Source organism: Podarcis muralis, chromosome 2 (genome assembly GCF_964188315.1).
Source record: "Podarcis muralis chromosome 2, rPodMur119.hap1.1, whole genome shotgun sequence".
NCBI lineage: Eukaryota > Metazoa > Chordata > Lepidosauria > Squamata > Lacertidae > Podarcis > Podarcis muralis.
In genome coordinates, this window is record NC_135656.1 from 126,009,309 (window position 1) to 126,037,259 (window position 27,951).

Here is a 27,951-nt window from a genome sequence, read left to right on the forward strand (position 1 = left end):
GGCGCCTTTTCTGAGGGATGGTCTGAGGGGGGAGCTTGGAGGGGAAGGTGGGGAGGAGAGGGAGAGGAGTCAGGCGGGAGTTCAAGGGGAGAAGCTGTGGGGAGGGAAGGGAGACCCCCAAGAAGGAGGGCTGAGGGGGCCCCCCTGGGTGTGGGGGGCGGACTGAGAGGGGGGAGGGGAGGGAGACCCCCAAGAAGGAGGGCTGAGGGGGCCCCCCTGGGTGTGGGGGGCGGACTGAGAGGGGGGAGCGGAGGGAGACCCCCAAGAAGGAGGGCTGAGGGGGCCCCCTGGGTGTGGGGGGCGGACTGAGAGGGGGGAGGGAAGGGAGACCCCCAAGAAGGAGGGCTGAGGGGGCCCCCTGGGTGTGGGGGGAGGACTGAGAGGGGGGAGGGGAGGGAGACCCCCGGGAAGGAGGGCTGAGGGGGCCCCCTGGGTGTGGGGAGCAGACTGAGGGGGGGAGCGGAGGGAGACCCCCGGGAAGCAGGGCTGAGGGGACCCCCTGGGTGTGGGGGGCGGACTGAGAGGGGGGGAGGAAAGGGAGACCCCCAAGACGGAGGGCTGAGGGGGCCCCCTGGGTGGGGGGGGCGGACTGAGGGAGGGAGGGAAGGGAGACCCCCAAGAAGGAGGGCTGAGGGGACCCCTGGGTGTGGGGGGCGGACTGAGAGGGGGGGCAGAGGGAGACCCCCAAGAAGGAGGGCTGAGGGGGCCCCCTGGGTGTGGGGGGCGGACTGAGAGGGGGGGCAGAGGGAGACCCCCAAGAAGGAGGGCTGAGGGGACCCCTGGGTGTGGGGGGCGGACTGAGAGGGGGGGCAGAGGGAGACCCCCAAGAAGGAGGGCTGAGGGGGCCCCCTGGGTGTGGGGGGCGGACTGAGAGGGGGGAAAGGGCCCCCCAAGTCTGACTCCGCCAGAGCCTGGAAGAAGCCCAGCTCGGCCTGCCAGCCTCCACGTCCCAGGGAAGGAGGCGTCTCCCCGATTCAGTGGGGCTGCCCCAGGGAAGATGGGGAGCTGGAGGGAAGACTTGGAAGGGTCTCCCTTGGGGGGATCTGGGACTCCTCTTCCTCCCTGGCGCCTGCTCTCGAGGAGACTCCTGGGGAAGCCCCGTCTCCCTGGCGCCGAGTCTGGCTCCGAGGGGGGCTCCGTGGGGCAGAGGGAGCCCCTAAGCGCAGGCGCGGGGAAATGGGGCAGGGAGAGGGAGGGCTGGGCTGGGAGGCCCCTGGGATGGCAAGGGTTAAGAGGAGCGGAGCTGGAGTCCTAGAGAGGACGGGAAGTGGAGGGGGGAGGGGGCAAGGTCCTCCATGGGTAAATTCCCCCTCCCCCTCCCTCCCTGCTTTCTTCTCTCTCCTGGACTCGGGTGAGTCTCCTCTCTCCTCCCCCTGAGGGTGCAATGGGGAGAAGGGGGTCCCAGGGGGGCAGGGAGGGGGCATGGGGGTCCCTTTTCAGATCATGCCTGGTGGGGGTAGACCCCCAAGTCGGGGAGCAGAGGGTCCTCCTTTGTCCTCTCTACGGGGCCAGTATGCAGGAAATATTTTTCCCACCCGAGGGCAAAGCCTCATAAGGCTACAGGAGGACTGCAGCTGTTCTTCCTTGGGATCCAGATGCTGCCTTCCTTTTTGGGGGGAGGGGGCTTGGGGTCAAGGAAATAAACCCCCTTCAGAGGGAGGGAAAAGTCACCTTTGTGACCAGAGGCTGCAGCCAGAGGGGAACATTCCCACGTGGGGGGAGCACAGGGAGAAGAAAATCCCGTCTGCATCTGCATCTGCACAACTGGACCACTTCCTGTGTCCCAGATGCAACAACACATGTCTCTCCCCTGTCGCTGTCCACACCCACGGCTGGCGCTGTTACCCTCCAACAACTGGATCTCACTCCCAAAGACACACTCTTCCGTGGTCTCCCAAGACAGAGGGATGCCAACCAACCAACATTCCCTCCCCTCCCCCTCCTGGTGCCCCTTGAAGTTGGCTTGAGGGCAGGGGGAGGGTCCACCCCACCAGATGAAGAGAGAGGAGGTCCTTCCATCTGGAAAATGGGAATGCTTGCAAAGATTTACCTGAAGATGAGTGCCATATAGATAATAAAATATTATTTTGTGGAATTCCCCCATTTACACAAAGATTAATACAGTGGTACCTCGGGTTAAGAACTTAATTAATTCTAGAGGTCCATTCTTAACCTGAAACTGTTCTTAACCTGAGGTACCACATTTGATAATGGGGCCTCCGCTGCCACCACTGTGCAGTTTCTGTTCTTATCCTGAAGCAACACTGTACCCATCATTTAAATACACAACAAAATTGTTTCAGAAAAGAACAGAGCAATGTATAGAAGATCATCTTTCTTCTCCCTTTTTCCCTTAGGGTCCAGTGTGCTTTGAAGACGTAGCTGTTCCTTTCACAGAGGAGGACTGGGCTTTGCTGGATCCTGACCAGAGAGCTCTGCAGAAGGAAGTCAAGGAGGAGAATCCTGGGATCGTGGCCTCTCTGGTAAGGCTCCCTGCTGGATCATAAGATCAGTTTTGAATTTCCATACAGATCTCTGAAGGACAAACCTCCTCTATTTTGAGGGAGCCCCATAGCGCCACCTGCAGCATCTGAGATGTTAACACACCCACAACTCTCCTGACCATAGGGCACACCTAGTTTTCAGAGAGGGAAATCAAGGGGGGAAATATAATCCCCCCCCCAGCTCTGTGCGCAGCGTGTGCGCTTCTCCCTGCTTTTGCGGGAGGTGGGGGAATTCCCCCATCTCCCACAAAAGCGGCCAGTCAGTCCCTTGTCCCTCCTCGGGGAAAAGCCCCCAAGAGCTGCATGCTCTTTAAAGGGTGCGTGGCTCCTGTGGGCTTTCCTACGAGGTTGGAGAAGGGACTGATGCGGCCAGTCAGTCCCTTCTCCCTCCTGGGGAAAAGCCCGCAAGAGCCGCACGGAGCTTGTGTGCGGCTCTTGGGGGCTTTTCCTGCCTGCCTCCCCCCTGCATTCGCTCCATAGGACGCACACACATTTTCCCTTGCTTTTTAGGAGGGAAAAGGTGCGTCCTATAGAGCAAAAAATACGGTATCTCCAGTTCTGTCTGGGAATATTCTTCCACCAGTCTTCAAACCATGAGGAGGCTGGTCTGAGCTGCCCCGACTTTCTTCAATGTAGGCTTCAGAGATCTTAGGGCCATGGAGGTAAGGTAAAGGTAAAGGGACCCCGGACCGTTAGGTCCAGTTGTGGCGGACTCTGTGGTTGCGGTGCTCATCTCGCTTTACTGGCCGAGGGAGCCGGCATACAGCTTCCGGGTCATGTGGCCAGCAGGACTGAGCCGCTTCTGCCGAACCAGAGCAGCACATCCTCTCAAATTTTCTGTTTTCCTTTCTGTTTCTGTCTGTTTTTGGTTGAGCAAAGAAATGACTGAGCTTGGAGATGGAGCGGATTCCACGACTGAGCTTGGAGATGGAGCGGATTCCACGACTGAGCCAAATTAAATCCATCCCTGGAACGAGCCAGGCTTTTTGAATCTCCGGGTCCCATAAATACGTTAGCTAATACCAGCCAAAAAAGGCAGTAACTCCCTTCCCTTCTTTCTCTTTCACAAGCAGTCATTTGCATTGTTCAGTCATTTCAGCCTCAATTTCTTCCTCAGGCTAGGATTATTATTATTAATGATACCAGGAAACTTGATGAGGAATTAAGGGGAAAGACATTGTTGACCCGGAGTAGTTACAAAATTAATGTTCTCTCCCCGAGTGCCACAGACCCTCCTCCAAAGAGAGCTTCTCTGAAGAAAGCACAAGCAAAAATTACTCCATTTTACGTGAATAAGGAAAATGAGGAGGTGGCTAAGAAACAGCAGGAGCCAGATCCTATTACTGACCTTATAGGATCTCTCAGCAGCTCCAAGGATGACCAGAAAGAGGTTTTGGGCCCAGGCAGCTCAACTGCTAAGTCATCTCTGGCACTGAGACCAGGAGCTCAAGCCAAATTCAGGCTAAACAGGTAGAGGAACTAATCTGAAAGAAAAATTCAGAACTATCCTCAGGAAATGCTAATACAAGGCTAAAAGACTCCTTCTCCCAAGCCTCTGGTGCAAATGAGGAATTATCCGTCATTGGGTGACTTGTACTGCTAACAAGGGACATAGAATGCATTAAATTCTTACCATCCTGATAGGCACTTGTAAACCCTTCTGGAATAAAGTCTGGCAGAGAGTGTGGAACCGGATAATACAACAATATCTCTTTCCCTACCATTAAAAATAGATGAATAAGGGAGGTTTAATTCGTCCACATGGCAAAAGGAGGTCTATAAGTACAAAGAAGAGCAAAAATGTTAAAAAAAATTAAAATAGTGCCATATTAAAAAGTTGACTTAAAAATACCTTTTAACTTACTTAAGAGTAGCTCATGCTCTGGGTCCAGACAGAACACTTAAGAAGCTTGTACTGTACAGTGGTACCTTGGGTTAAGTACTTAATTCGTTCCAGATGTCCGCTCTTAACCTGACACTGTTCTTAACCTGAAGCACCACTTTAGCTAATGGGGCCTCCTGCTGCTGCCGTGCCGCCGGAGCATGATTTCTGTTCTCATCCTGAAGCAAAGTTCTTAACCCGAGGTACTATTTCTAGGTTAGCGGAGTCTGTAAACTGAAGCGTATATAACCTGAAGCATATGTAACCCGAGGTACCACTGTACTGGAATTTGCACACCAGATCCTTATATCAATATGAAACGATATGCAAGGTTATCAAATGCTCTGCTCTCCTGTCAGAATCCAAAACCAAACCAACTAGGGAGAGGGTTTTGATAAACAAGAATTGGAAATGGGTTCTGTCTCAAAATAAGCTACTTCTCTCAAGCTACCCTAAGCCTTTGGGAATCTTCTCACAAGAGGAGCGTAAAGTTTGTGAATATAGTGTATAAGCGCAGAGAATATGTATGGAGGAGAGGAGTCTCAAGATTATTCCGAAATGTGGCATCACCAGCTCCTCTGCTTCCACATTCAGCAACACCTCCAAAAAGTCCTCAGTTCAAGGCAGACTATTGTCCTTTAGTTGACATATACTCTGCAGGTGACAATCCTGACTAGCCAGCTGACCTGGACCCCAAGGAACCCCATAACTCAGACAGCCCTGGGTCCTTGCACTTGAGAAATCTAGGGAAGGACCTACTTGACAGAACTGAAAAGAATTGATTGCATGTCTTCTGTGCTCTGCCATAAGTAGCCCAGAATGAAATACTCTCAGATTGGACCTCTGACGTTCCTGCCTAATAAGTTTGAAGAAGGAGCACAAGGGCTCATGCAAGCAGAACTTGACCCTTTGTGCTCCAGATCCAGCCCACCAGAACGAACCCTCCTTCCCTGAACAAACTGATAAAAAGCAAGAGGAGATGTCCAGAGTACGGCAGAGGAGGAACGTGTCCAGAGGAGGGCAACCAAAATGGTCAAAGGCCTGGAAACGATGCCTTATGAGGAACGGCTAAGGGAGCTGGGCATGTTTAGCCTGGAGAAGAGGAGGTTAAGGGGTGATATGATACCCATGTTCAAATATATAAAAGGATGTCACATAGAGGAGGGAGAAAGGTTGTTTTCTGCTGCTCCAGAGAAGCGGACACGGAGCAATGGATCCAAACTACAGGAAAGAAGATTCCACCTAAACATTAGGAAGAACTTCCTGACAGTAAGAGCTGTTCGACAGTGGAATTTGCTGCCAAGGAGTGTGGTGGAGTCTCCTTCTTTGGAGGTCTTTAAGCAGAGGCTTGACAACCATATGTCAGGAGTGCTCTGATGGTGTTTCCTGCTTGGCAGGGAGTTGGACTCAATGGCCCTTGTGGTCTCTTCCAACTCTATGATTCTATGATTCTATGAAAAGAGAATGGGATTATATTTATGGATTACAACAGAAAAGCGAACTATGTGATAAAATTGAAATGGATTAAAGCCTCAAACTTTCACTGTATTGCTATGGAAGGAAATGGAGTTTAGTTTTGATGATTGGCCAAGGCTTGGGGACAGGATGGTGACTGGTTTTGGCACCAAGTTCTGTCCATAAGCAACATTGAATTCAATGGGATCTATTCTCAGGTCACTACTGTGCAGAACATGTCAGCCTTACGAAGTGGGGCGAGGAGCAAACAGGGGAAACTGTAAGCACTGGAGATGTTTAGAAATGGGGCTTCTGTTGGGAAGGGGCTGCCCCATTTGTGCTTCTCCAGGGGCAGGAGAATATCTAGGGCAGGAGAATCCCTGCAGGGCCTCTGAGGCTCCCTTTGCTTCTTCCTCTCTCCCAGGACCCTGCAGCTTCTTTTGGCTCCTTGACTCTTCAGGAACGATGAAAGGGACAGATCCTGCAAACTTAGCGAGGATGGAAGGGGGAAGATGGACAGTTGACCTGGTCAGGTTGTCTCCTGCATCCCTCCCCACAACCTCTGAGCGTTCCCTCCCAGGGACCTCCGAGAGATCTGGTGAGTCCCAGGGGAGGGGAGATGGGAACATGGATGGATGGAGCCAGAGAGGAATTGGGGCTTCCTCATCTAGGGGGTGGGGGGAGGCAGGCAGGCGGATGGAGATGGAGAAGGGGAGCACCTTTTCGGGCTCCCTCACCTGCCTGCCTGCCTGCTCCTTTGTCATCTGCAGGCAATCTGAGCTAGGAGTAGATCACAGCTCCCCAGTCACCGTGATGCATTGGCAGCTCAAAAGGTCTAAAATCAGTTCTGTGATCTGAATGCCTTACCAATGTCCAACACTGATCCGTCGCTATGTAAAATAGCAGAATAAATTTGCCAGAATATCTATAACATATAGTTCATCATTAGTGGTCAGTGTATGAATTCTGGGTTCATGAATTGCTTTCAACTGAAACAAAAAAAGGGGAAACAGGAGAGAACAGAGAACATTCAACATCGCAGAGCCAAATGCCTAGACTGACGCTATTGTGGCCGTTGTGCTTAGATTAAGTGAGTAATAGTCACTTTTCCTCTTCTGTTACCAAAGAAACAATACAGAGTTGGTTTCATCATGAAAATGGGAGGGAGGGGGTTCAAAGTGAAGAAAGAGATTTACGTATAAATTTAAATTTTGACCAACCAGATTGAGATAACTTCTGATGGGGAGTGTTCAGGTAAAGATGTTGCTGTTTGTTAAAATACTGTACTACATCAAACATTAAAAGCCTTCCTAAACAGGGCCACCTTCCGATGTCTTCTAAAAGTCTGGTAGTTGTTGTTCTCTTGGACATCTGATGGGAGGGCATTCCACAGGGAGGGCGCCACTACCGAGAAGGCCCTCTGCCTGGTTCCCTGTAACTTGGCTTCTCGCAGTGGGGGAACCACCAGAAGGCCCTCGGTGCTGGACCTCAGTGTCCGGGTAGAACGATGGGGGTGGAGACACTCCTTCAGATATACTGGGCCGAGGCAGTTTAGGGCTTTAAAGGTCAGCACAAACACTTTGAATTGTGCTCGGAAACGTACTGGGAGCCAATGTAGGTCTTTCAAGACCGTTGTTATATGGTCTCGGCGGCCGCTCCCAGTCACCAGTCTAGCTGCCGCATTCTGGATTATTTGTAATTTCCGCGTCACCTTCAGAGGTAGCCCCACGTAGAGCGCATTGCAGTAGTCCAAGCGGGAGATAACCAGAGCATGCACCACTCTGGCGCGACAGTCCGCGGGCAGATAGGGTCTCAGCCTGCGTACCAGATGGAGCTGGTAAACAGCTGCCCTGGACACAGATTTGACCTGTGCCTCCATGAACAGCTGTGAGTCCAAAATGACTCCCAGGCTGCGCACCTGGTCCTTCAGGGGCACAGTTACCCCTTTCAGGACTGGGAGTCCCCCACACCTCCCCGCCCCCTGTCCCCCCAAAACAGTACTTCTGTCTTGTCATGGTTCAACCTCAATCTGTTAGCCGCCATCCATCCTACAACCGCCTCCAGACACTCACACAGGACCTTCACCGCCTTCACTGGTGATTCACTGATTTAAAAGAGAGGTAGAGCTGGGTATCATCCGCATACTGATGAACACCAAGCCCAAACCCCCTGATAATTTCTCCCAGCGGCTGCATGTAGATGTTGAAAAGCATGGGGGAGAGGACAGAACCCTGAGGCACCCCACAAGTGAGAGCCCAGGGGTCTGAACACTTATCCCCCACCACCATTTTCTGAACACGGCCAAGGAGGAAGGAGTGGAACCACTGTATGACAGTGCCCCCAGCTCCCAGCCCCTCAAGACGGTCCAGAAGGATGTTATGGTCGATGGTATCAAATGCCGCTGAGAGATCCAGCAGAACTAGGAAGCAGCTCTCACCTTTGTCCCTAGCCCGCCGGAGATCATCAACCAGTGCAACCAAGGCAGTTTCAGTCCCATGATGAGGCCTGAATCCCGACTGGAAGGGATCCAAATGGTCCGCTTCTTCCAGGCGTGCCTGGAGTTGTTCAGCAACCACTTGCTCAATCACCTTGCCCAAGAATGGAAGATTTGAGACTGGGCGATAGTTGGCCATTATGGCCGCATCTAAAGATAGTTTTTTAAGAAGCGGTTTAATAACCGCCTCTTTCAGCGGGTCTGGGAAGGCTCCCTCACGGAGGGAAGCATTCACCACCCCGCGAAGCCCATCGCCCAGCCATTCCCGGCTAGCTTTTATAAGCCAGGATGGGCAAGGATCCAGGAGACAGGTGGTTGGTTTCACTCGTCCAAGCAGCCTGTCCACATCCTCGGGGGTAACAGATTGTAATTGATCCCACACAATTTGACTAGACAGGACTCTAGCACTCTCCTGCCCCTGCCCTGCTCCCACGGTGGCGTCTACCTCTTCCCGAATCTGAGCGACTTTATCTGCAAAAAAATTAGCAAAATCATTGCAGGAGATCATGTGGCCCTTGCTGGGCCCCGATGTAACAGGTGGTTCTGCTATATTGCGAACCACCAGAAAAAGTCTCCTGCTGCTGTTTTCTGCAGATGCAATAGAGCTGGTGAAGAAAGTCTTCGCCGTCGCTACCGCTGTGGAGTTTGGAGTTTACAGGATTAAAACTCCTTGTTGTCCTGTATCTGGGGAGTGGCCTGGAGCAGGGCCGTACGTGACAGGCTTTGTCTGTCTTTGTCTGTGAGAGTTGGTTTCACTTTTGACTGAGACGCTGAAAAGAAGCTGTGTGTGCTTTTGGCACAGGAGAGATGCCGGAAAGCTCCGATGGAATGAGACTGATTTATGGCTTGTAAATAAACGCTTTTAGAGATAGCAACGAACTGTCCCTGGACTTGATTTATCCCTCTATCTCACACGGACGGCAGGACCGCTGCTGCAACTCTGTTTTTCCTGCCCAGGTCAGCCCCAAGCAGAGCCATGCAGGGAAGCGCTGACTGGACAGCAGGATTTAATGGGCAAAACCGCCACTTGGTAGGCTCGACATTGAGCTCTAACCCGTGTCCGGTCAGCTTCAGAATGAGTTATCTGCCACCGGCGCTCTAGCCGTCTCAATGATTGTTTCATTGCCCTCAGATCCGTGGAAAACCACGGGTCCTGTCCGGGCTCCATGCAGTCGGAGAGGGCGCTTCGGAGCCAAACAGTCAATAACCCTGGTTAACTCCACATTCCAGCAGGCCAGCAGGGAATCAGCTGAAAGGCCATCAACATGGGATAAAACATCCCCTACCACTCTCTGGAAACCATTTGGATCCATTAAGTGGCAGGGGCCGGCCATCCGAATTCGTCCCACCTCCCTGCAGAGGGGATGGGTCGCGGAGAAGTCCAGTTGCACCAGGAAGTGATCTGACCATGGCGCTTCTTTTGTTTCGCTTTTACTTAGTGTCAGATCACCCATGTCACTAGAGGTGAACACCTGGTCCAAGGCATGTCCATGGCTATGGGTTGGGCAGACTTATTCAGGGACAGCCCCATGGAGGCCATGCTTTGCACGAAGTCCCGAGCGGCCCCTTGTAAGGTTGTGTCAGCATGGATATTAAAATCCCCTAGGACAACCAAGCTAGGTGTCTCCAGGAGAACATCTGCCACGACCTGAAGCAGCTCAGGCAGGGAATCCTTGGTGCAGCGGGGAGGTCAGTACACCAAAAGGAATCCTGTACTGCCCCTATAGCCCAACTTCCAGAACATGCACTCAGAAAACTGAGTCTTCCCAATAGGATGCCTGGTGCAGACTAATGACTTCCTAAAAATCACTGCAACCCCTCCTCCCCGCCCACATGACCTGGGTTGCTGTGCGTAAGAGAAACCTGGTGGGCAAGCAGCGGCAAGGACAGGCCCATCTGTTTCATCCAACCAAGTCTCTGTTACACATGCCAGGTCAAGTCATGGATAGCAGTGGTTTTATGAATCATTGACCTGGCATTGCACAGCAGCACCTTCAGGTCATGTGGGTATCCCTTGCTGATTCTAGTATCCATCCGGTCAGGACCAGACCCGGAGGCAGGGATAGTCCTCAGACAACGACTAAACCTGCCTCTGTAACGGCATGGTCTGGTCTTAGCGTAACTCCTCCTACTACCCGTGATCACTGAGATCGGTTATCCCAGTGCATCCCCTCCTGTGGAACATGCCCCAGCCATTTTGTTGGCTGGGACCCACTCCCCGGCAGCCCTGACCCCACCCCTTAGAAACAAAAAAAAAACCTTTAAAAAATAAAACAATACAAAAAACCTGTAAAAATTACAAAAACACCTAAATCAAACAAATTCCCAGGCCCAACCAAACATCCACCCCACCCCCACATAGAAAAAATTCAAAAGAAATATTTAAAAACATTTTTAAAAGAACTCTGCCCCCCCGAGTCCTCCTGGACAGCAGCAGCAGTAACAGCAACCATAGTTGTGAGGCCTGTCAGGCCGGGCCAGGTGGTTAGTGGCAAGAGCAGGGCCCTCAGGCACTCACCCAGGAGAGTCCTCCTGGGCAGCAGAGCAGTCCTTTTGAGGCTTGAGGCCCTGACCCGGGCCAGGTGGTTAGTGGCAAGAGCAGGGCCCTCAGGCACTCACACAGGAGAAGTCAAGGAGGAGAATCGTGGGGTCATGGACTTTCTCAGTAAGGATCCCTGTTGGATCATAACATGTTGTGATTGGAGATGTAGTGGATTCCATGATTGAGCCACAAAAATATCCATCCCAGATAAAAGCCAAGCAATATCTCAGTTAATACCAGGAAACAAAAACAGTGAAAACTGTTGGACGGCCTCACATCTCATTCTCTTCAGTTCTTCCTCTGTCACAAGCATTCATTAACATTGTTCAATAATCTGGAGCTCCCATTTCCTCCTGAGACTCTAATTAGCATCTCTCTTCATTGCAGATGGTGATAAATTAGAAGGGAAGAACAAGGGGGAGCACAACAGAATCCACATAGCGGAGAAGTCAGATAAATATTCAGAGTGTGGAGAGAAGATCCGTCAGAGCTCCCAGTCCACCTCCCATCAAAGAAAGAGCTTTGTTCAAAGGAATAGCCTCACTTCACACGAAAGAACACAGAGTAGGGAGAAATCGTATCAGTGCTTGGAGTGTGGAAAGAGCTTCAATCGGAAGGATAGTCTCACTTCCCATCAAAGAATTCATAAAGGAGAGAAACCCTATCAGTGCTTGGAGTGTGAAAAGAGCTTCAATCGGAAGGATAGTCTCACTTCCCACCAAAGAATTCATACAGGGGAGAAACCGTATCAGTGCTTGGAATGTGGAAAGAGCTTCAATCGGAAGGATTACCTCACTTCCCATCACAAAATTCATACAGGGGAGAAACCCTATCAGTGCTTGGAATGTGGGAAGCGCTTCACTCAGGAGGGGAATCTCACTTCCCATCACAGAGTTCATACAGGGGAGAAACCCTATCAGTGCTTGGAATGTGGAAAGAGCTTTCGTCGGAGTGGTCATCTGACTTCCCATCAAAGAATTCACACAGGGGAGAAACCCTATCAGTGCTTGGAATGCGGAAAGAGCTTCAGTCAAAGTGCCGCACTCTCTTCCCATCACAAAATTCATACAGGGGAGAAACCCTATCAGTGCTTGGAATGTGGGAAGCGCTTCACTCAGGAGGGGAATCTCACTTCCCATCACAGAGTTCATACAGGGGAGAAACCCTATCAGTGCTTGGAATGTGGAAAGAGCTTTCGTCGGAGTGGTCATCTGACTTCCCATCAAAGAATTCACACAGGGGAGAAACCCTATCAGTGCTTGGAATGCGGAAAGAGCTTCAGTCAAAGTGCCGCACTCTCTTCCCATCACAGAATTCATACCGGGGAGAAACCCTATCAGTGCTTGGAATGCGGAAAGAGCTTCAGTCAAAGTGCCACACTCTCTTCCCATCACAGAATTCATACAGGGGAGAAACCCTATCAGTGCTTCGAATGTGGAAAGAGCTTCAGTAAGTGGGTGAATCTCACTTCTCATCAAAGAATTCATACAGGGGAGAAACCCTATCAGTGCTTCGAATGTGGAAAAGGTTTTTGTCTGAGTGGTCATCTGACTTCCCATCAAAGACTTCATACAGGAGAGAAACCGTATCACTGCTTGGAATGTGGAAAGAGCTTTTGTCTGAGTGGTCATCTGACTTCCCATCAAAGACTTCACACAGGGGAAAAACCCTATCAGTGCTTTGAATGTGGGAAGAGCTTTCGTCTGAGTGGTGAACTCACTTCCCATCACAGAATTCATACAGGGGAGAAACCCTATCAGTGCTTCGAATGTGGAAAGAGCTTTTGTCTGAGTGGTGAACTCACTTCCCATCACAGAATTCATACAGGGGAGAAACCCTATATGTGCTTCGATTGTGGGAGAAGCTTCCGGGACAGCCACAAGCTCACTTCCCATCAAAGAATTCATACAGGGGAGAAACCCTATCAGTGCTTGGAATGCGGAAAGAGCTTCAGTCAAAGTGCCGCACTCTCTTCCCATCACAGAATTCATACAGGGGAGAAACCCTATCAGTGCTTGGAATGTGGAAAGAGCTTCAGTCTCAGGCAGAATCTCACTTCCCATCAAAGAATTCATACAGGGGAGAAACCCTTTCAGTGCTTGGAATGTGGAAAGAACTTCAGTCAACGCAGCTCTCTCATTTCCCATCAAAGAATTCATACAAGAGAGGAAACGGTTTAGTGTTTGGAATGTGGGAAAGGATTCATTCATGGCCCACCAAATATTTCATACGGGGTTGAAAGCATATCAGCACATGGAATGTGTATAAAATTTCACTTGTTCAAAAGTCAATTTAAGATCTCACACCAGGGTGAAGTATAGAATTATAGATTCAGAATCTAGTCCAACCCCCTCCAGAAATGTAAAGTATTGCACTTGGGCAAAAAAAATGAGAGGCACAAATACAAGATGGGTGACACCTGGCTTGAGAGCAGTACATGTGAAAAGGATCTAGGAGTCTTGGTTGACCACAAACTTGACATGAGCCAACAGTGTGACGCGGCAGCTAAAAAAGCCAATGCAATTCTGGGCCTCATCAATAGGAGTATAGCATCTAGATCAAGGGAAGTAAAAGTGCCACTGTATTCTGCTCTGGTCAGACCTCACCTGGAGTACTGTGTCCAGTTCTGGGCACCACAGTTCAGGAAGGACACTGACAAACTGGAACGTGTCCAGAGGAGGGCAACCAAAATGGTCAAAGGCCTGGAAACGATGCCTTATGAGGAACGGCTAAGGGAGCTGGGCATGTTTAGCCTGGAGAAGAGGAAGTTAAGGGGTGATATGATAGCCATGTTCAAATATATAAAAGGATGTCACATAGAGGAGGGAGAAAGGTTGTTTTCTGCTGCTCCAGAGAAGCGGACACGGAGCAATGGTTCCAAACTACAAGAAAGAAGATTCCACCTAAACATTAGGAAGAACTTCCTGACAGTAAGAGCTGTTTGACAGTGGAATTTGCTGCCAAGGAGTGTGGTGGAGTCTCCTTCTTTGGAGGTCTTTAAGCAGAGGCTTGACAACCATATGTCAGGAGTGCTCTGATGGTGTTTCCTGCTTGGCAGGGGGTTGGACTCGATGGCCCTTGTGGTCTCTTCCAACTCTATGATTCTATGAAATCTCATTTCAAGCACCCATGACAGGTGGCCATCCAACTTCTTAGAACCCAGAACCCCCCAATGAAGGTCCACCCCCTTCTGAGAGAGTTCTATTTCACTGTCAGCTCATGCAATTAAACAAGTTGGATCTGGGGGTAATTATCCCTGTTGAACCCCGCAGGGATGGGGCGGATGTGCCTTCACCTGCACGCCGTCCGATATCTGCCGCTCGCTACAGTGGAGGCAGGGGTGCTGGGTGTTTAGCATTGCACGAATTGGACACTCTCCGATGCCAACGGCATGAGCGGGAGCATTCCTGTTTTTCAACAAAGATTTGAATTCAGACTTTGAAAGGACTTTTGTCGCTCTGCTACAGAAGATGTGAGGTGAGCGTTTCATCTTTTTTGATACTTAGTGCTGTTGGGCCAACGCCCTCCCTCACTTGTCCGAATGGTGAGGAACTTCGCCCGTAGTAGCAGAGTACAGCAGAAGCAGACTCTGGTTGGAATGCAGCATCGAGAAGATAATAAGTCAACAGAGCGACGAGCTGACTCACGCAGCCGTATCCTTCAGCAAAAGCCAGATGCAAGCGCCAGAGGGGAGGAGGAGGAGATATAGAAATCGCTCCCGTTCTCACACGATGATACATTAGGTAATTAGGCAATTAAAGGCACAGTGTCACACTGTGCAATGTTAGAATGAAACACTGCAGTACTGACAGCTACTTCATGATTTGGCAAGCCTCATGGAGAAAGATTCAATTAATGAAATGGAATGCAAGTGAAACTATATTAAAAAAAAACTTGAGAATTTGATGTTTAATGGTGTGGTCCTTTGTGGAGGGCTCTAATTAGAACTGGCAAGGTATCAGCCTGTTTGAAGATATGGAGAGACTTTGTTCAAATACATGATTAAATATGATTTCGGCTGGGGATGCTACAACAGCACAAATGATGGCGCATTAGAAAAAAAGGGGTCCCTCTCAAAGGGGGCTGAAGACAACCGACAGATTACAACTGAGGAATATTTCACACAGGAAACCACACCTGCTTGCATGAACTTTTGTTGTGTATGGATTTGTAAAAGTGAAGGTGAATCTTTGATCTTAGGGCCCAGGGGGAGCAAGGTTGGATTGTAGAGGGACCGAACAATTATTATCTGTGAAATCTATCCCATGGAGTGGTCTCTTACAGAAGATTTTTCAGTTTGGGAAAATATCACTTCGTTAAAATACATCAAAGGTAAAGGGACCCCTGACCATTAGGTCCAGTCATGTTCGATTCTGGGGCACGGCACTCATCTTGCTTTATTTGCCAAGGGAGCCAGCGTACAGCTTCAGGGACTGAAGCAGGACCTGAAGGAATTTATCCTTATGCTTTTCATATAATCAGTTATCCATATAATCAGTTATCAGTTATCCATATATCCATATATATCCATATATAACCAGATATTTATATGATGATTTTATATAATCCATGTTTGAATCGTGAAAGCTAGGAGTTCCCCTAACGTTTTATAGTACTTTGATGACAAACCATCCGGCCCAGGAGCCTTGCCGGGCTTCATCCTATTAATAGCTTCCTTCACCTCCTCTATTGTAATATTCTTATTAAGTTGTGCACTATCCTCTTCTGTTAGGTATTTCCCCCCCACCTTGATCCAAGTAGTTTCTTATTTCTGTACTATCTTCCTCTCCTTTTTCATACAGCTTCTCAAAGAATTGGATGAACCTTTTTTCTATCTCGTCTGGGTCTTCGGTCGTGTTATCCTCCGTTGTAAGTTTATTAATCACGTTTTGTTTGTTCCTTTTTCTTAGCTGCCACGCAAGTAGCTTTCACATTTTATTTGCCGACTCAAAATATTTCTGCCTCATAAATTTAATTCTCCATTCTACCTCCTGATTTAATAAGGCTGAATATTGTGACTGCAGTACTTTAGAAACTTGAATAATCTCTTCATCTCCCGGGTTTATAATTAATTTCCTCTCGCAGTCTCTTAGCTGGGTGAGGATCTCTTCTTTCTTTTGTTCCCTTAATTTCCTTCTATGACTATTTTGTTGTATTAAGAAACCCCTTAGGACCGCCTTCCCGGCGTCCCAAGCTATATCTATAGGGGTGTCTCTATTCAAGTTTAAGTCAAAGTAATCTTTCAAGGTACTTTTAGCCTTTTCCGTCACCTCTTCAATTTCAAGTAAATATTCATTCATCCTCCACCTATACTGTCCTTTTACTGCATTTTTTATTTCCAAGGCTAAAGGGCAGTGGTCTGAAAGGGTCCTGGGTTGAATTTCACATTTTATTACACTCAACGATACTGCCTTGAAACCCAGATCTGGTCAATTCTGCCCCAGCTCTGGTGGGGCTCAGAATAGTGGGTGAACTGCTTTATAGTCGGATTTTTGTGCCTCCAGATATCAGTTAATGCTAAGTTCTCTACCATATCATTGAAGGATTTCGGAAGTTTCCCTCGATCTGACCTCCCCTTCTTTTCACTTCTATCCATATCCGGTACTGGAACACCATTCATATCCCCCAACAGAATTAATTTGTGGTCTTCAAGCTCTAACAAAATACGCTCTAATTTCTCAAAAAACTCAGTTCTATTTGTATTCGGGGCATAGACCGTTACAACATTAATTCCCCCCCCCCCCCCCCGGTAATTTAATTGGATTCCCAGTATTCTTCCTTCATCATCTTTACAAATTAATACGGGGGCCCATTTTTCTTTAACATAAATCACCACCCCTTTTTTCTTATTTATCTCCGAGTTAACAAATTCTACCCCCAGTTTTTTATTCACCAAAATATGCTTATGCTTCTTAGCAATATGGGTTTCTGAAAGCAGATCACATCATACTTCTTATTTTTCAAAGCTTTCTCAATTGTATTCCTCTTGACCTTCTCATTCAACCCATTCACATTCCAAGACAGAAATTTTAATGTATCAGCTATTATTTACCTTTAACTATTACGAACTCTCTGATCAAAAACTCAAGCTATAAACTGGCGCCTTTGTTTCCTGGGGACTCCTCTTCTGTCGCCCCTTCTCCCACCACGGCCTCATCTTCTTCATCTCCTGATTCCTCCACCCTCTCCTCCCTCCCCTGCCCTCTCTCCTGCCCTTTCTCCCTCTCTTCCTCCTATCCCATCTCTCTGGCCCTCACTCTATTTTCTACCTTCCCAAGATCTTTCTCATACCTTCTCATAAACTTCTCCACCTCCTGTGTATCCAACAGTCTGAATTTTTTATCTTTATAGAAGAAGGTGACCCCTTCTGGGAACTCCCATCTAAATTGAATACCATTCCTCTTCAAGGCGGCCACCAGATGTTTATACCCTTCTCTTTTACGTAGCAGTCTAACTGGTATTTCTTTATAGATAATAATAGGCCTGCCATCAATTCTTAATTTGTTATGGTAGCTCATTCTTAAAATTAGGTTTTTCATCTCCAGTGAGTTGAGGATCACTAAGCAATCCCCCAGGAATTTATTGATTTTTAAATGTTGCGGTTTTGTCAATCTGAATATATTCTCTACTGCAAGAGCCATCTCTTCTTCTTTTAAACCCAACCACCGGGAGAGTTCCTTGATCATTTTCCCTTTTATGTCCTCATTTCTTTCCTCAGCTACCCCCCTAAATTTGAGGTGAAGCTGTTTTTGCCGCATATCTGCCATGGCCAAATTATCCCAAATCCTTTCTTGTGATATATTTATCTCTCTTAGCTCCTCTTTCATCCTAGCAGAATCCTTTTTCTGTTCTCTCATCTCTTTCTGCAATTTTTTATTAGATTCCTCAATTATTTTGGATTTTGCAGATAGCTCTTGAATCTTAGTTGAGAGTTCTCCAACAGCTCCTTCGATCTTTTTATCAATCATCTCCTGTACTTCTCCCAGTTTAGTTTCCATATGTAACTCATTTTGCTTAAATTCCTCCTTTATTCTCGCCCATAAATTATCTAAATCTTTAATTTCCTCCTGGCGGGATGATTTCCTATCCCCTGGCGTACCACCCCCTCTTTTCACTTCCTTTCCGTCCTTCCACATCCTTCCTGGATCTCTCCCTCAGCAGTTTCATGTTCTTCTCCCCTCCTCCCCCCCGACCAAAAAAAAAAACCAAAAAAGAAACCAAAATAATTCTCCAATTTAGACACCCCCCTCGTCGCAGTTCCTCAATCTCGATATATCGAGAGCTGGTAGTCCCCAAGTGGTCCCAGAGAGAGATTCAAGAGGAGAAGCGCCAAGTGATTTTACCCCAAATCCCTGGGAGTCTCTCTCGCTAAACGCTTACTCCTTCTCAGATCAGGGCCGGTCCCAAGTTGTGGTGGTGATGAATATTACTAATCCAGAGTCGGGCCTTAATGGCGAATTGTCCAATATGGTCCGAATCCGATTACCCGGTAGTTCCGCCAGTAATCTCGCCAGTAGACTCCGTTCAGCAGGTCATCCGCAAAGCCATGGAAACGTAGACTTATCGCTCTATACCATGTGAGGGTGATTGAGGGGCCCCCGCTGTCGCCGTCCGCCCTAAATCCGACCTTTAAGGTCCTTACAGCGTAAGGTTTTCCGCAACAGTCTTCTCCCCTTCTCCCCTTACGGCTCCTTTCTTCGCCTCCTCCAACCGTTCCTCTCCGCTTATAACCTATATTCCCCGGACAGGGTATGGGGGGGAGGCTGCAGGAGTCTCAGAAAAATTAAGTGTACAACACAACAGGCGGCGTAGGCGGCGTATACCACGCGGGCAAAGTCCGCTTTGGGCTGATTAAACAATAATAATAAAAGAACCTACTAGCGACCTTATTGTTAGTTATAGTTGAAATAAAGTCCTTGAAGTCCCCTCAACAAAATTATCATGAGTTCACAGTTCCAACTCAGTTCATACTCACTCAATCAGACTAGTAAAAGAACTTCCTCATTCTTACGACTTCCCATCTGCGCCATCTTAACTCCTCCACTGAGTGGACTCCAAAACATAATCCTAAAACATCCAGGTAGCTCTCAGCTTTAAATCTCAGTCCTCACTAAAAAAGCGCTTAAAAAGCGCTAGAACAAAGCATCAAAACGCTGGGGCTTCCATTCAATCTTCAGGGATGCTCGTCGCATTTCCCAGCAGAAGCTCGAGGCATCGCATTGTAGAGTCGGTATCTCCCATTCGCGCTCGCGGTCTTTTCGTCCTTGCGTCCTGACGACCCAAAGGAAACGACACAGCCGCTCCCACGCTGCCGAGAACCTATCCCCCAAGGGTACCCCCCTTGGGGTTTTTGGGGTGCGCTGAGCCTTTGCGCCTTTCCCCAAGCCTCTACAACGCTCAGAAAGCCGAGACAGGGCTCTCTGCGCTTCCTCGCTGTCCGCGACCGGAACCGGAAGTCCCGGTGGCATCTTTCAAAAGTATTTTAACGCAAGCTCATTTGCTTCCTTTCAAACCTTGGTTGTTTTCTCGGACCCCGATCTGGCACTGCATCGTGCAGGCGTTCAGTAGGGGACTCCAAACTTAGTCCAAAAGGCTAGGCAGGAGGCTGTCGTAGAGGGGGAAATTGGGGCCCCACACTAGGGTTAGTCTTGTAAACAGCGCTGAGGTAAAGGAATTCCGGGCAGAGGGACCCGTGGTTTGAGTTTCCGGGCAGAGGGATCCGTGGTTTGAGTTTCCGGGCAGAGAGACCCGTGGTTTTGTTTCAGGTTCAGGTTTGAGATTTCCAGAAATTAATTCGTGGTTTATAGATAAGTAGGAATTGTGTTAGTCAAGGATACGTCGAGTACTGAAAGGATCTTTTTTCTGTCCCCCCTTTCTTTCCCATTGCCCCTGCTCCCTTGTGTGGGTGCGTCCACTCTTTCTGTCTTTAGTGTACTTTGTTAACAAAACAAAAAAAAGCCTAATAATAACATATGAGAGAATGGAAGCTCACTAAACACCCTAGCTGGACTCCTCCTGGCAACAAAGCTTCCATGAAGCCTTTTTGCCCCAGAGAGGATTCTAATATGCCCCTCCAGCTTGTCATCTCCAATTGAAAAAATAAAATAAAGGGGCAAAATGGTCTTTCCAAGTACAAAGTACGAGACCATTGTAACTTTTAGTGGGTGGCTTAGGCCCACCACCTGGAACCCAGGGCACAGTGGCCACCCCAGGGATCCTTCAACAAAATCAGAATGTGAACCCTTAGGGAGAGCTGAACACATCAAATTTGGGTCATTAAACTATAACCTAAAGCTAGAACATGAAACCGTAAACTTAATGGTGCTCAGAAGGCAGTAGATATAATAGCCCAGCCTAGGAGCCCACACATTAGAGATCTTAGTTTCTTAAAAAAAAAGAAAAGAAAAGAAAAATGAATAAGAGATGTACTCAAAGATTTGGAAATATTTAAAGGGTTTGTGTTTACATTGGCTTCAACATCCACAGACTGTTCTTAAATGCACATAGTTTTTAAATTGCAAGCTTGCTTCAAAATTTTAAATCTAAGGAAGCCATGTTGGGCCTCATCAATCTTAAACAGGACCAAAATAAATAAATAAATAAATAAATAAATAAATAATCATTAGAATAAAGTGTGCAAATGTTTGTTCTTTGAGAGAGGCTCCAAGCAGTCTTCCTCCGAGTAGCTTGAGTGAGGAGTATGATTTTAAGTTGATGGTAGATAATGTTATGTTGCAACGTTTGAGTTTATGAGTTTATATCCGTGTTCCAGTATTTTTTTCCCAGTATTTTGAAATGTGCTGTGAAGAAACTAATGTTTCTGCTGCAAAAGCCTAGTAGAGCCAACTGCTCTCTCAAGCTAAAATGCAGTGTATGTATTTCATTAAGCATCTGCCTATGAAAATGTGTTCTTTCTAAGAAAATTGGTATTAAAATTGGTATTAAATGTAGAGGCTTCCATAGCCAGCAAAATTGTTTATCTGAGTCCAGTCCTGATATCAGTCTCTATAAGACTTCCTGGCCTCTTTTCTTATAAAATGCCCCCGTGGTTTCATTCTGTCTCTTTCAGGGGTTTTTTCCTTCTCCTTCTTACTTCTGTGCCAGGTAAATTTACTCCCAAGTAAGCTTCCTGTAAAGGAAACTGCAAGGGGGGGCATAGATTAGGCAAGGGGGGGCAAGGGGGGGCATAGATTAGGCATAGATTAGGCTTACTATTCCTCTGCAAGTTCAGGAAAAACTGTCACTTTTGTATTCCTTTTAAATCAAATCTATGGATCTCTTATAAAGCATAGTTAAAACAATGCTTTATAAGAGATCCTCTCCCTCTTAGGAAAAATGTTCACTTCAATCTTCCTTTAAAGATAATTTCTCTAGGAACTTGAAGGAAGCAAACTCACTCAAACTATCTCAAGATCTGCTAAAACGGTTCTGTGTAAAGTTGGCCACTTTTCTTTTCCTCTTCCTTAGTACATGATAGGAGCATAGATGTTTCCTTTCCCAGTTGAGAATCTGTACTTAAATGTATATGTCTTTTTGGTAGTGCAAATCTTGCTTTGAAATCTTGCTATGAACACTGTATTTAGGGTTGGACTAGATGACCCCAGGGTCCCTTTCAGATCTCCCAATTTGTGGCTGTTTGGAGGGCCATGTGTCTGCAAGCATGTGATGAGTTGAAATTCAGCCCAACTTTGCTCTTTGTTTTTTGTTTTTTTTAAAGGTGAGAGGTAAAATCTGTGATGTTTTGAAGCAGAACTGGTAATTTCAAACATTTGAGTGACTACAGTGTTTATCATTTTGTCTACCATTAAAAAAATCAGCCTTCAAATTCAATTCAAATTCAATTCACATACAAATACATATGAGTCTTGACCATTTATCCTGTAAATAAAGGGCAGAAAAATTTGTCTGCAAATGGTAAGGCTGAAATGACTGAGAATGTTAAAAAATCCTATGAATTCTGACTCTCTGGCCATTTTTTCCCATATATAAGGACGTGGAATTGTTCCGCGAATGACCAGATAAAATGACCAATAATATGACCAACAATGATAGCCCTTTCCTGTAAATAAAGGAAGCACTCCCTTGCTTGGGCTACAGGAAACATGATCCCTTAGAAAACTTCTAGCTTTGGTAAATGCTTGAATTACGGAGTTTATTGTTTTGTTTTAAATCTAACCCTATTTTTTAAATCTACTCCTTACCCTTCATTTCCTTTATTCAAATGGTAATTTAGCCAAAGGTTTCAACATTTTCAATAGTATAAAAGGTTTGCTGAGACATGAACTCTGCACATGCACAGAGGCTAGATCAGCAAAAAAAGGGGGGGAGAGATAGAGGAAGGAGGGGGAACTGTAGGGAGTGAAAGGAGCTTGGGCTGAAGGGGGAAATTTATCCAAATTTCCTTATGTAAAACTTGGAGCCACTGAGGGAAATCACCCTTAATGTGTCCTTTGCTCCAGGCGCTGCGTAAGACAAAAGGTGTTAAGTACTGGACCATCAAAGTCAAGAGGTTGCCAAGTTTCAAATCTTAACATGATTAACATGCCAAATTCTTTTCACAGGTAAATTTCAAAGCACTCCCCCCCCCAAGGGATTTAAATCACAGACTTTGTGTGCATTTTAGGAACAGCATTTCCTGACAGGCCTCTCACATGAAATAATTTTTCCCTTTTAACAGGATATGTGAACCCCGATAACAAAGTGTTTGTCCCTTCTTTTCTCCCACAGCAACTTTCTTTCCTGTTCTGTGAAACAAGTCTGAATCCCTGCTGTATTAGTGACTTCCATCTCTTTGTGGCTTTGACGCCTTAAGTTACAAATAATCTCTTTTCATTTATTTAATCAGTTTTTCCATGATGTCTATGAAATTAATCAAAGCACAACCAAACATTGTTTGTGGAATGGTATTTGTTTACCTTTTTGCCTGAGTATTATTATTTTTGGTTCCTCATAGGTCATTGTGTGTGTGTTTTACTTTGGGGACATGCCCATCACATATTGAAAGTCATTTTAAGCCCTTTTCCATTGTTTTCTCATTCTTTCGGTCCAGTAGTAATCTGTGGTTCTGATAATATCTTTGTATTATTTAATAATAATTCTTTTCTAAATCTGATGTCTTTGTGTCAAGTCTGTTTTCATCTGACTGGTAATCTAATTTTTGGCTTTCTTTTTTATTGTTTAACCTTTGTTGTATTTTTTACAGTTCTCTTTCTATACATGTGGAGTAATTTTTTTATTTAATAATATGAAGGGAAAAAAACTAAGTGAAGGAAAGCAAACAAACTTAGCAGATAACAGTAATTATATGAAAATGTGATAATAATATTAAAATGAGTAAAATGCTTAACATGCTAAGATTTTATTATTTGCAGGTAATAACTCAAGATTTTCTTGGGGAGGGGGTTTTTGCTCCTCCCTTTTCTAACTGTCTTTTAAGTCCCTAAAAAACCCTAACCCCTTACAGGATATCACTTCTACAGATGTGCAATGATGAAAAAGTAGCAACAACCCCTCAACTCAGTTCTTCGCCATCACAAGACCTGCAACAACAGACACCAGAGTTTTCAAAATGCCCACAGCTATCTCTTTCAAAGGATATAGACTGCTGGGGGAGTGGGGCTGACAAAGGGGGGTGGAGTTGAATTACAAGGACATTTTCTCACTTTTGAACCTCAAGACTGCTCCAGGATTCAAAAGGATACATACATAAAATATCCCAATTGTCTCAAGATATGCAACTGATATTTAATTAGTTTGTTTTGTGTTATTTCGTAGGAATGTTGAAATGTGTCTTGACAGTTTGTTATTTCCACAAATGGGGGGGGGCTATTTTTGTGTGTAATTGTTTTTATGTTTATTTTTTTTAATATATATTTTATTAAGGTTTTTAAACATAAATGCAAAGATAAAGAACAATGTAACATATATCATAACATACTTTCTTAACTTCTTAGGACTCCCTCACATCTCCCGCTCCCACTTGCATCATTGTCAATTCTTGCCCGCAATTTATCATCTTGTTTACAATCTTGTGTCACATTCATTTAACTATAGTCTGTTAATTCTCCAATAGGTTTATAATTTTTCCTCAACTTACTTATCATCTTAATTCCATCTAATTTAGTGGTGCACAATTATTTGTGATCTAGCATCCTTTCTTAACATTCAACCAAATTGCAATGTTTTTTTAAATAAATCTTAAATTTCTTCCAGTCTTCTTCAACCCTCTCCTCTCCCAGGTCTCGGATTCTGCCAGTCATCTCGGCCAGTTTCATGTAGTCCATCAGTTGCATCTGCCACTCTTCCAGTGTGGGTAGATCTTGAGTTTTCCAATTCTTAGCGATGAGTATCCTTGCTGCCGTTGTTGCATACATAAAAAATGTTCGGTCCTTCTTTAACACCTTCTGGCCGACAATACCCAGAAGGAAGGCCTCTGGTTTCTTGGTGAAGGTATACTTAAATACCTTTTATAGCTCATTATATATCATTTCCCAGAAGGCCTTCACCTTAGGGCAAGTCCACCAGAGGTGAAAGAATGTTCCTTCATTTTCTTTACATTTCCAACATTTATTATCAGACAAATGGTATATCTTGGCAAGTTTAACTGGGGTCATGTACCATCTATATATCATTTTTATAACATTTTCCTTCAAAGCATTGCATGCAGTGAAGTTCAGCCCAGTGGTCCACAACCTTTCCCAGTCCTCAAACATAATGTTGTGCCCAATGTCCTGTGCCCACTTTATCATAACCGATTTAACCATTTCATCTTGTGTGTTCCATTTTAACAGCAAGTTGTACATTCTTGAAAGTACCTTGGTTTTAGGTTCTAGCAGTTCTGTTTCCAACTTCGATTTCTCCACTATTGTTTTTATGTTTAATGTCTTATTCCTTACACCCCAGTGGAGGATTCTCATACATTTTATGCTTTTTTACAGATCAGGCTATTATGTAGTCCAATGTTTAGAATTAGATAAATTTATAACCACATTTAGTTGTTTCACCTGGCACTCTGCCAACTTCCCTACCCATTTTAAAAATGTGCTAAAACCCACTTTACCAAGGAGAAGCTTCAGGAAGGTGTATATGCTTTGGTTTAGCCGGAATAATCCCTTATGGAGTTAAATTGACTTATTTGGAGAAGTGTCCCTTAAGAATGGTTTTCTTTTAACAGATTGGTTTGAAGAGTTGAGAACCATGGGGAAAGATAAATTCAAATTGGACTCAGTTTGAATTGGGCAAGTGTATCCAGGCTGCAAGTAGCTTTTTGGTCCTTTAAGTGCAAGTGAGCAACTTCCCATGACTGCAAGACCAGAGCCTATAATAATAAAACCCCATAGAAAGGCCAAGGTAAAGACATTTCTCTCAGGACGTGTCCAAACTTGTGCCAGCTGTGGTGAGTGCCAGGCAACATGGTTAATATGAAAGCCCTAAGTGGATTCACCAGGGATTGCCACTACTGTGACACCATGCCGGTGTGAGACCACAGAAGAGCTACTTTGACACCTGAGAACACCAAAATGGCGGGGGGCAAAGCAAACTGCATTTTTCAGTCATTAGTGGACCTTCCTGCTAAATGTAAAGCATACGCCACTATTGAGAAAATATTTATTCCAAGGTGCTAAAATACCACAAGTAACTGAGCAACAAAATATTAATTTTACGTGATATCCTATGTCTAACTATGTGCACTGTTACACTGTTATATTTCTATGCAAATATCCTTGAGAAACGTGACATCCAAGTCCCTTTCAGGTTCACATGGACACGCGCATCTGGGACGGAGAATAGCAGGTTAATATTTACCACTTTAAATTGTGTGGAGAAAAGGATTGCAAAGTAGCCACCTTTGCAATCTTATCTCCGAAAGGGGGAAATGTAGCAGGAACCCCCCCACCCCAATCATTCTGTTTGTACAAACTTCACACACACTACATATGCCACACTTCTGTTATAAATTCATAAGAAAATCAACCATACATCGGATTTGCACTGTTCCATTTTTATTTTACTCCATGAAGGAAGGTTTGATACAGGGCAGCCATAATCCATTCACCATCCCAGCACATCTACAGGAGCCCTGCCCAATTATGGCTATGCCAACCCTGATGATCCCAGACAGAAGACCATCAAGATCACAAAGAACTTGCATATGGGAGTGGATTCAGCATGGACTGAAACAAAGGACACTGATCAGATCTTCCCTCAGGGGGCAGGAAACTGCAAACTCCCCTTTGTCTCCTGGAAGTTCCTGGAAGGGGAGGGGAAAAGGAGGAACCAGCCAGGTGACAAGACACTCAGGTTACCACAACTCCTCCCTCAACCCCTCCTTTCTGTAATGTATGCATGATGTTTCTGGGGGTGGGCTTGACCTAGGGGATGGGAATTTCAAAAGTTTTTATAAGGTCTTGCACACCATTTTTCTGTGTCTTTTCTCTCACCTGCAAATGAGGGGAGTACCCTGTTGCAACAGTTCAATAAAGGCCAAGCCTACAGGCTGCTGATTTGCTCCAATTTACTCTGGTTGGTGTCTTTACTTTTAGTCCAAGGGAGCCCTCGGATTTTTCCGGTAACAAAATGAATCCTAAATGCTCCCCAAAGACCACCCAGCCCCAGCCCTTGCAAGGGTCTCCTGCCTCCTCCCGCACCCCCTGTCCGGCTCCCCTCCCTCCCTCCATGGCTACTGCTCTCTCCCAAACCCACGTGGGTAACCAGGCAGCCGGCTCAACCCACCCACTTCCGGGTGCTCTCTCCCCCTCGCCCAATCGCCTCGCAAGGGGAAGCCGCTGCGGAGAAAGGGGAGAGGCCATGTTGGGTCAGGGCAGCCGGTCCTCCCATGTTTGGAGCAGGAAGAAGGGCCCGCGGCCATCTTGAATGAGGGCAATTCTGTGCCTGTCTGTTATACACACATACATATATACATCTGTCTATCATCTATCTACAGTGAGGGGGGAAAGTAATTGATCCCCTGCTAAATTTGCCGTTTGCCCTCTGACGAAGAAATGACCAGATCAAAATTTTAATCGTAGGTTTATTGTAGCTGTGCAAGAGAGAATAACAACAGGAAACCCCCCAGAAACCCCCCTCGCTGTATATGTTGACACCCACCCACACACCCCTGGCTCTCGTTTGGAGGAGGAGTGAGAGGCGGAGGCTCTTCTAGAATGGCATTTCCATGGCACCTCCTTTCCTCCCAGGAGCTCCTCCTTCCACAACCCTGCCAGGCTGGCCGCTTGCCTTTCACCCCCTTTCCAGCACTGCGTTGCTTAGTGTGGCAGCACCTGCCCTTTGGAACTCCCCGCCTCTTGCAATAAAGCGCGTGCCTTTGCTAGATGCTTTTCTGGCACCTGCTAAAAGCATTAGGAAGCTGAAGTAATTTTAATCTGTTTTAATATTTTAGCTTTTCTCTGTTTTAAAGAAGGCTTGTTATTTTTTATTGACTTTACTGCTGTGGTGTTTGTTTGTTTTTGTACTGGTAAACAATTTTGCAGGTTTTTTTAAAAATAAATTTTATGAAATAAATAAACAATAAATATAAATAAAACAACACAAGCCAAAACACAATGCATCCTGTGGATTTAAGTATCTGTCCACAGTGGCCCAGAGGCCCAGAATCCACATTCCTTTGTAAGAAAATATGATATAAAGTCAAAACATTTTTGCAGGCACAAAAAAAGAAAGAAAGGTCAATATTGGGGAGGTGACAAAAACTTTTCCACACCAGGTACCCCCTGACCTTGTTATGCCACTACCCGGGGGGCAGGGAGGGGGCATGGGGGTCCCTGTTCAGATCATGCCTGATGGGGGAGACCCCCAAGTCAGGGAACAGAGGGTCCTTCTTTGTCCTCTCTGCCAAGCCAGGGAGGGGCCAGTTTGCAGGAGGACTGCAGCTCTGTTCTACCTACCTACCTACCAACATACCTACATATATACATATATATATACATGCAGGTTTTGGTGTCCTCGGGTGTCTTCCCGTGTAAAAGTTGGGGTGTCTAGGCGACGTTTCGACGAGGTCTCACTCGTCATCTTCAGGCTGGTGTTTTCGGCTTCTTGTTACTGGAACAGAGCAGGA

The 27,951-nt window shown here is 46.4% G+C and overlaps 1 protein-coding gene and 1 long non-coding RNA gene across 3 annotated transcripts in view; both read left to right on the top strand.

Moving 5' to 3' along the window:
* Nucleotides 1-1,251: 1,251 nt before the first annotated feature.
* Nucleotides 1,252-27,951, top strand: part of LOC114592664 (uncharacterized) — a 97,039-nt gene continuing 70,339 nt past the window's right edge. For both annotated transcript variants that reach the window (XR_013391656.1, XR_013391655.1), the window contains exons 1-2: nucleotides 1,252-1,351; nucleotides 2,358-2,483. This is a non-coding gene — a long non-coding RNA (uncharacterized LOC114592664). The remainder of the gene's footprint in view (nucleotides 1,352-2,357; nucleotides 2,484-27,951) is intronic.
* LOC144326633 (uncharacterized) lies at nucleotides 6,266-26,390 on the top strand. Its single transcript, XM_077923228.1, has 2 exons — nucleotides 6,266-6,439; nucleotides 11,265-26,390. Exons 1-2 carry the CDS (start codon nucleotides 6,307-6,309, stop codon nucleotides 13,055-13,057), a joined length of 1,926 nt encoding a protein of 641 aa, XP_077779354.1. The 5' UTR covers nucleotides 6,266-6,306; the 3' UTR covers nucleotides 13,058-26,390.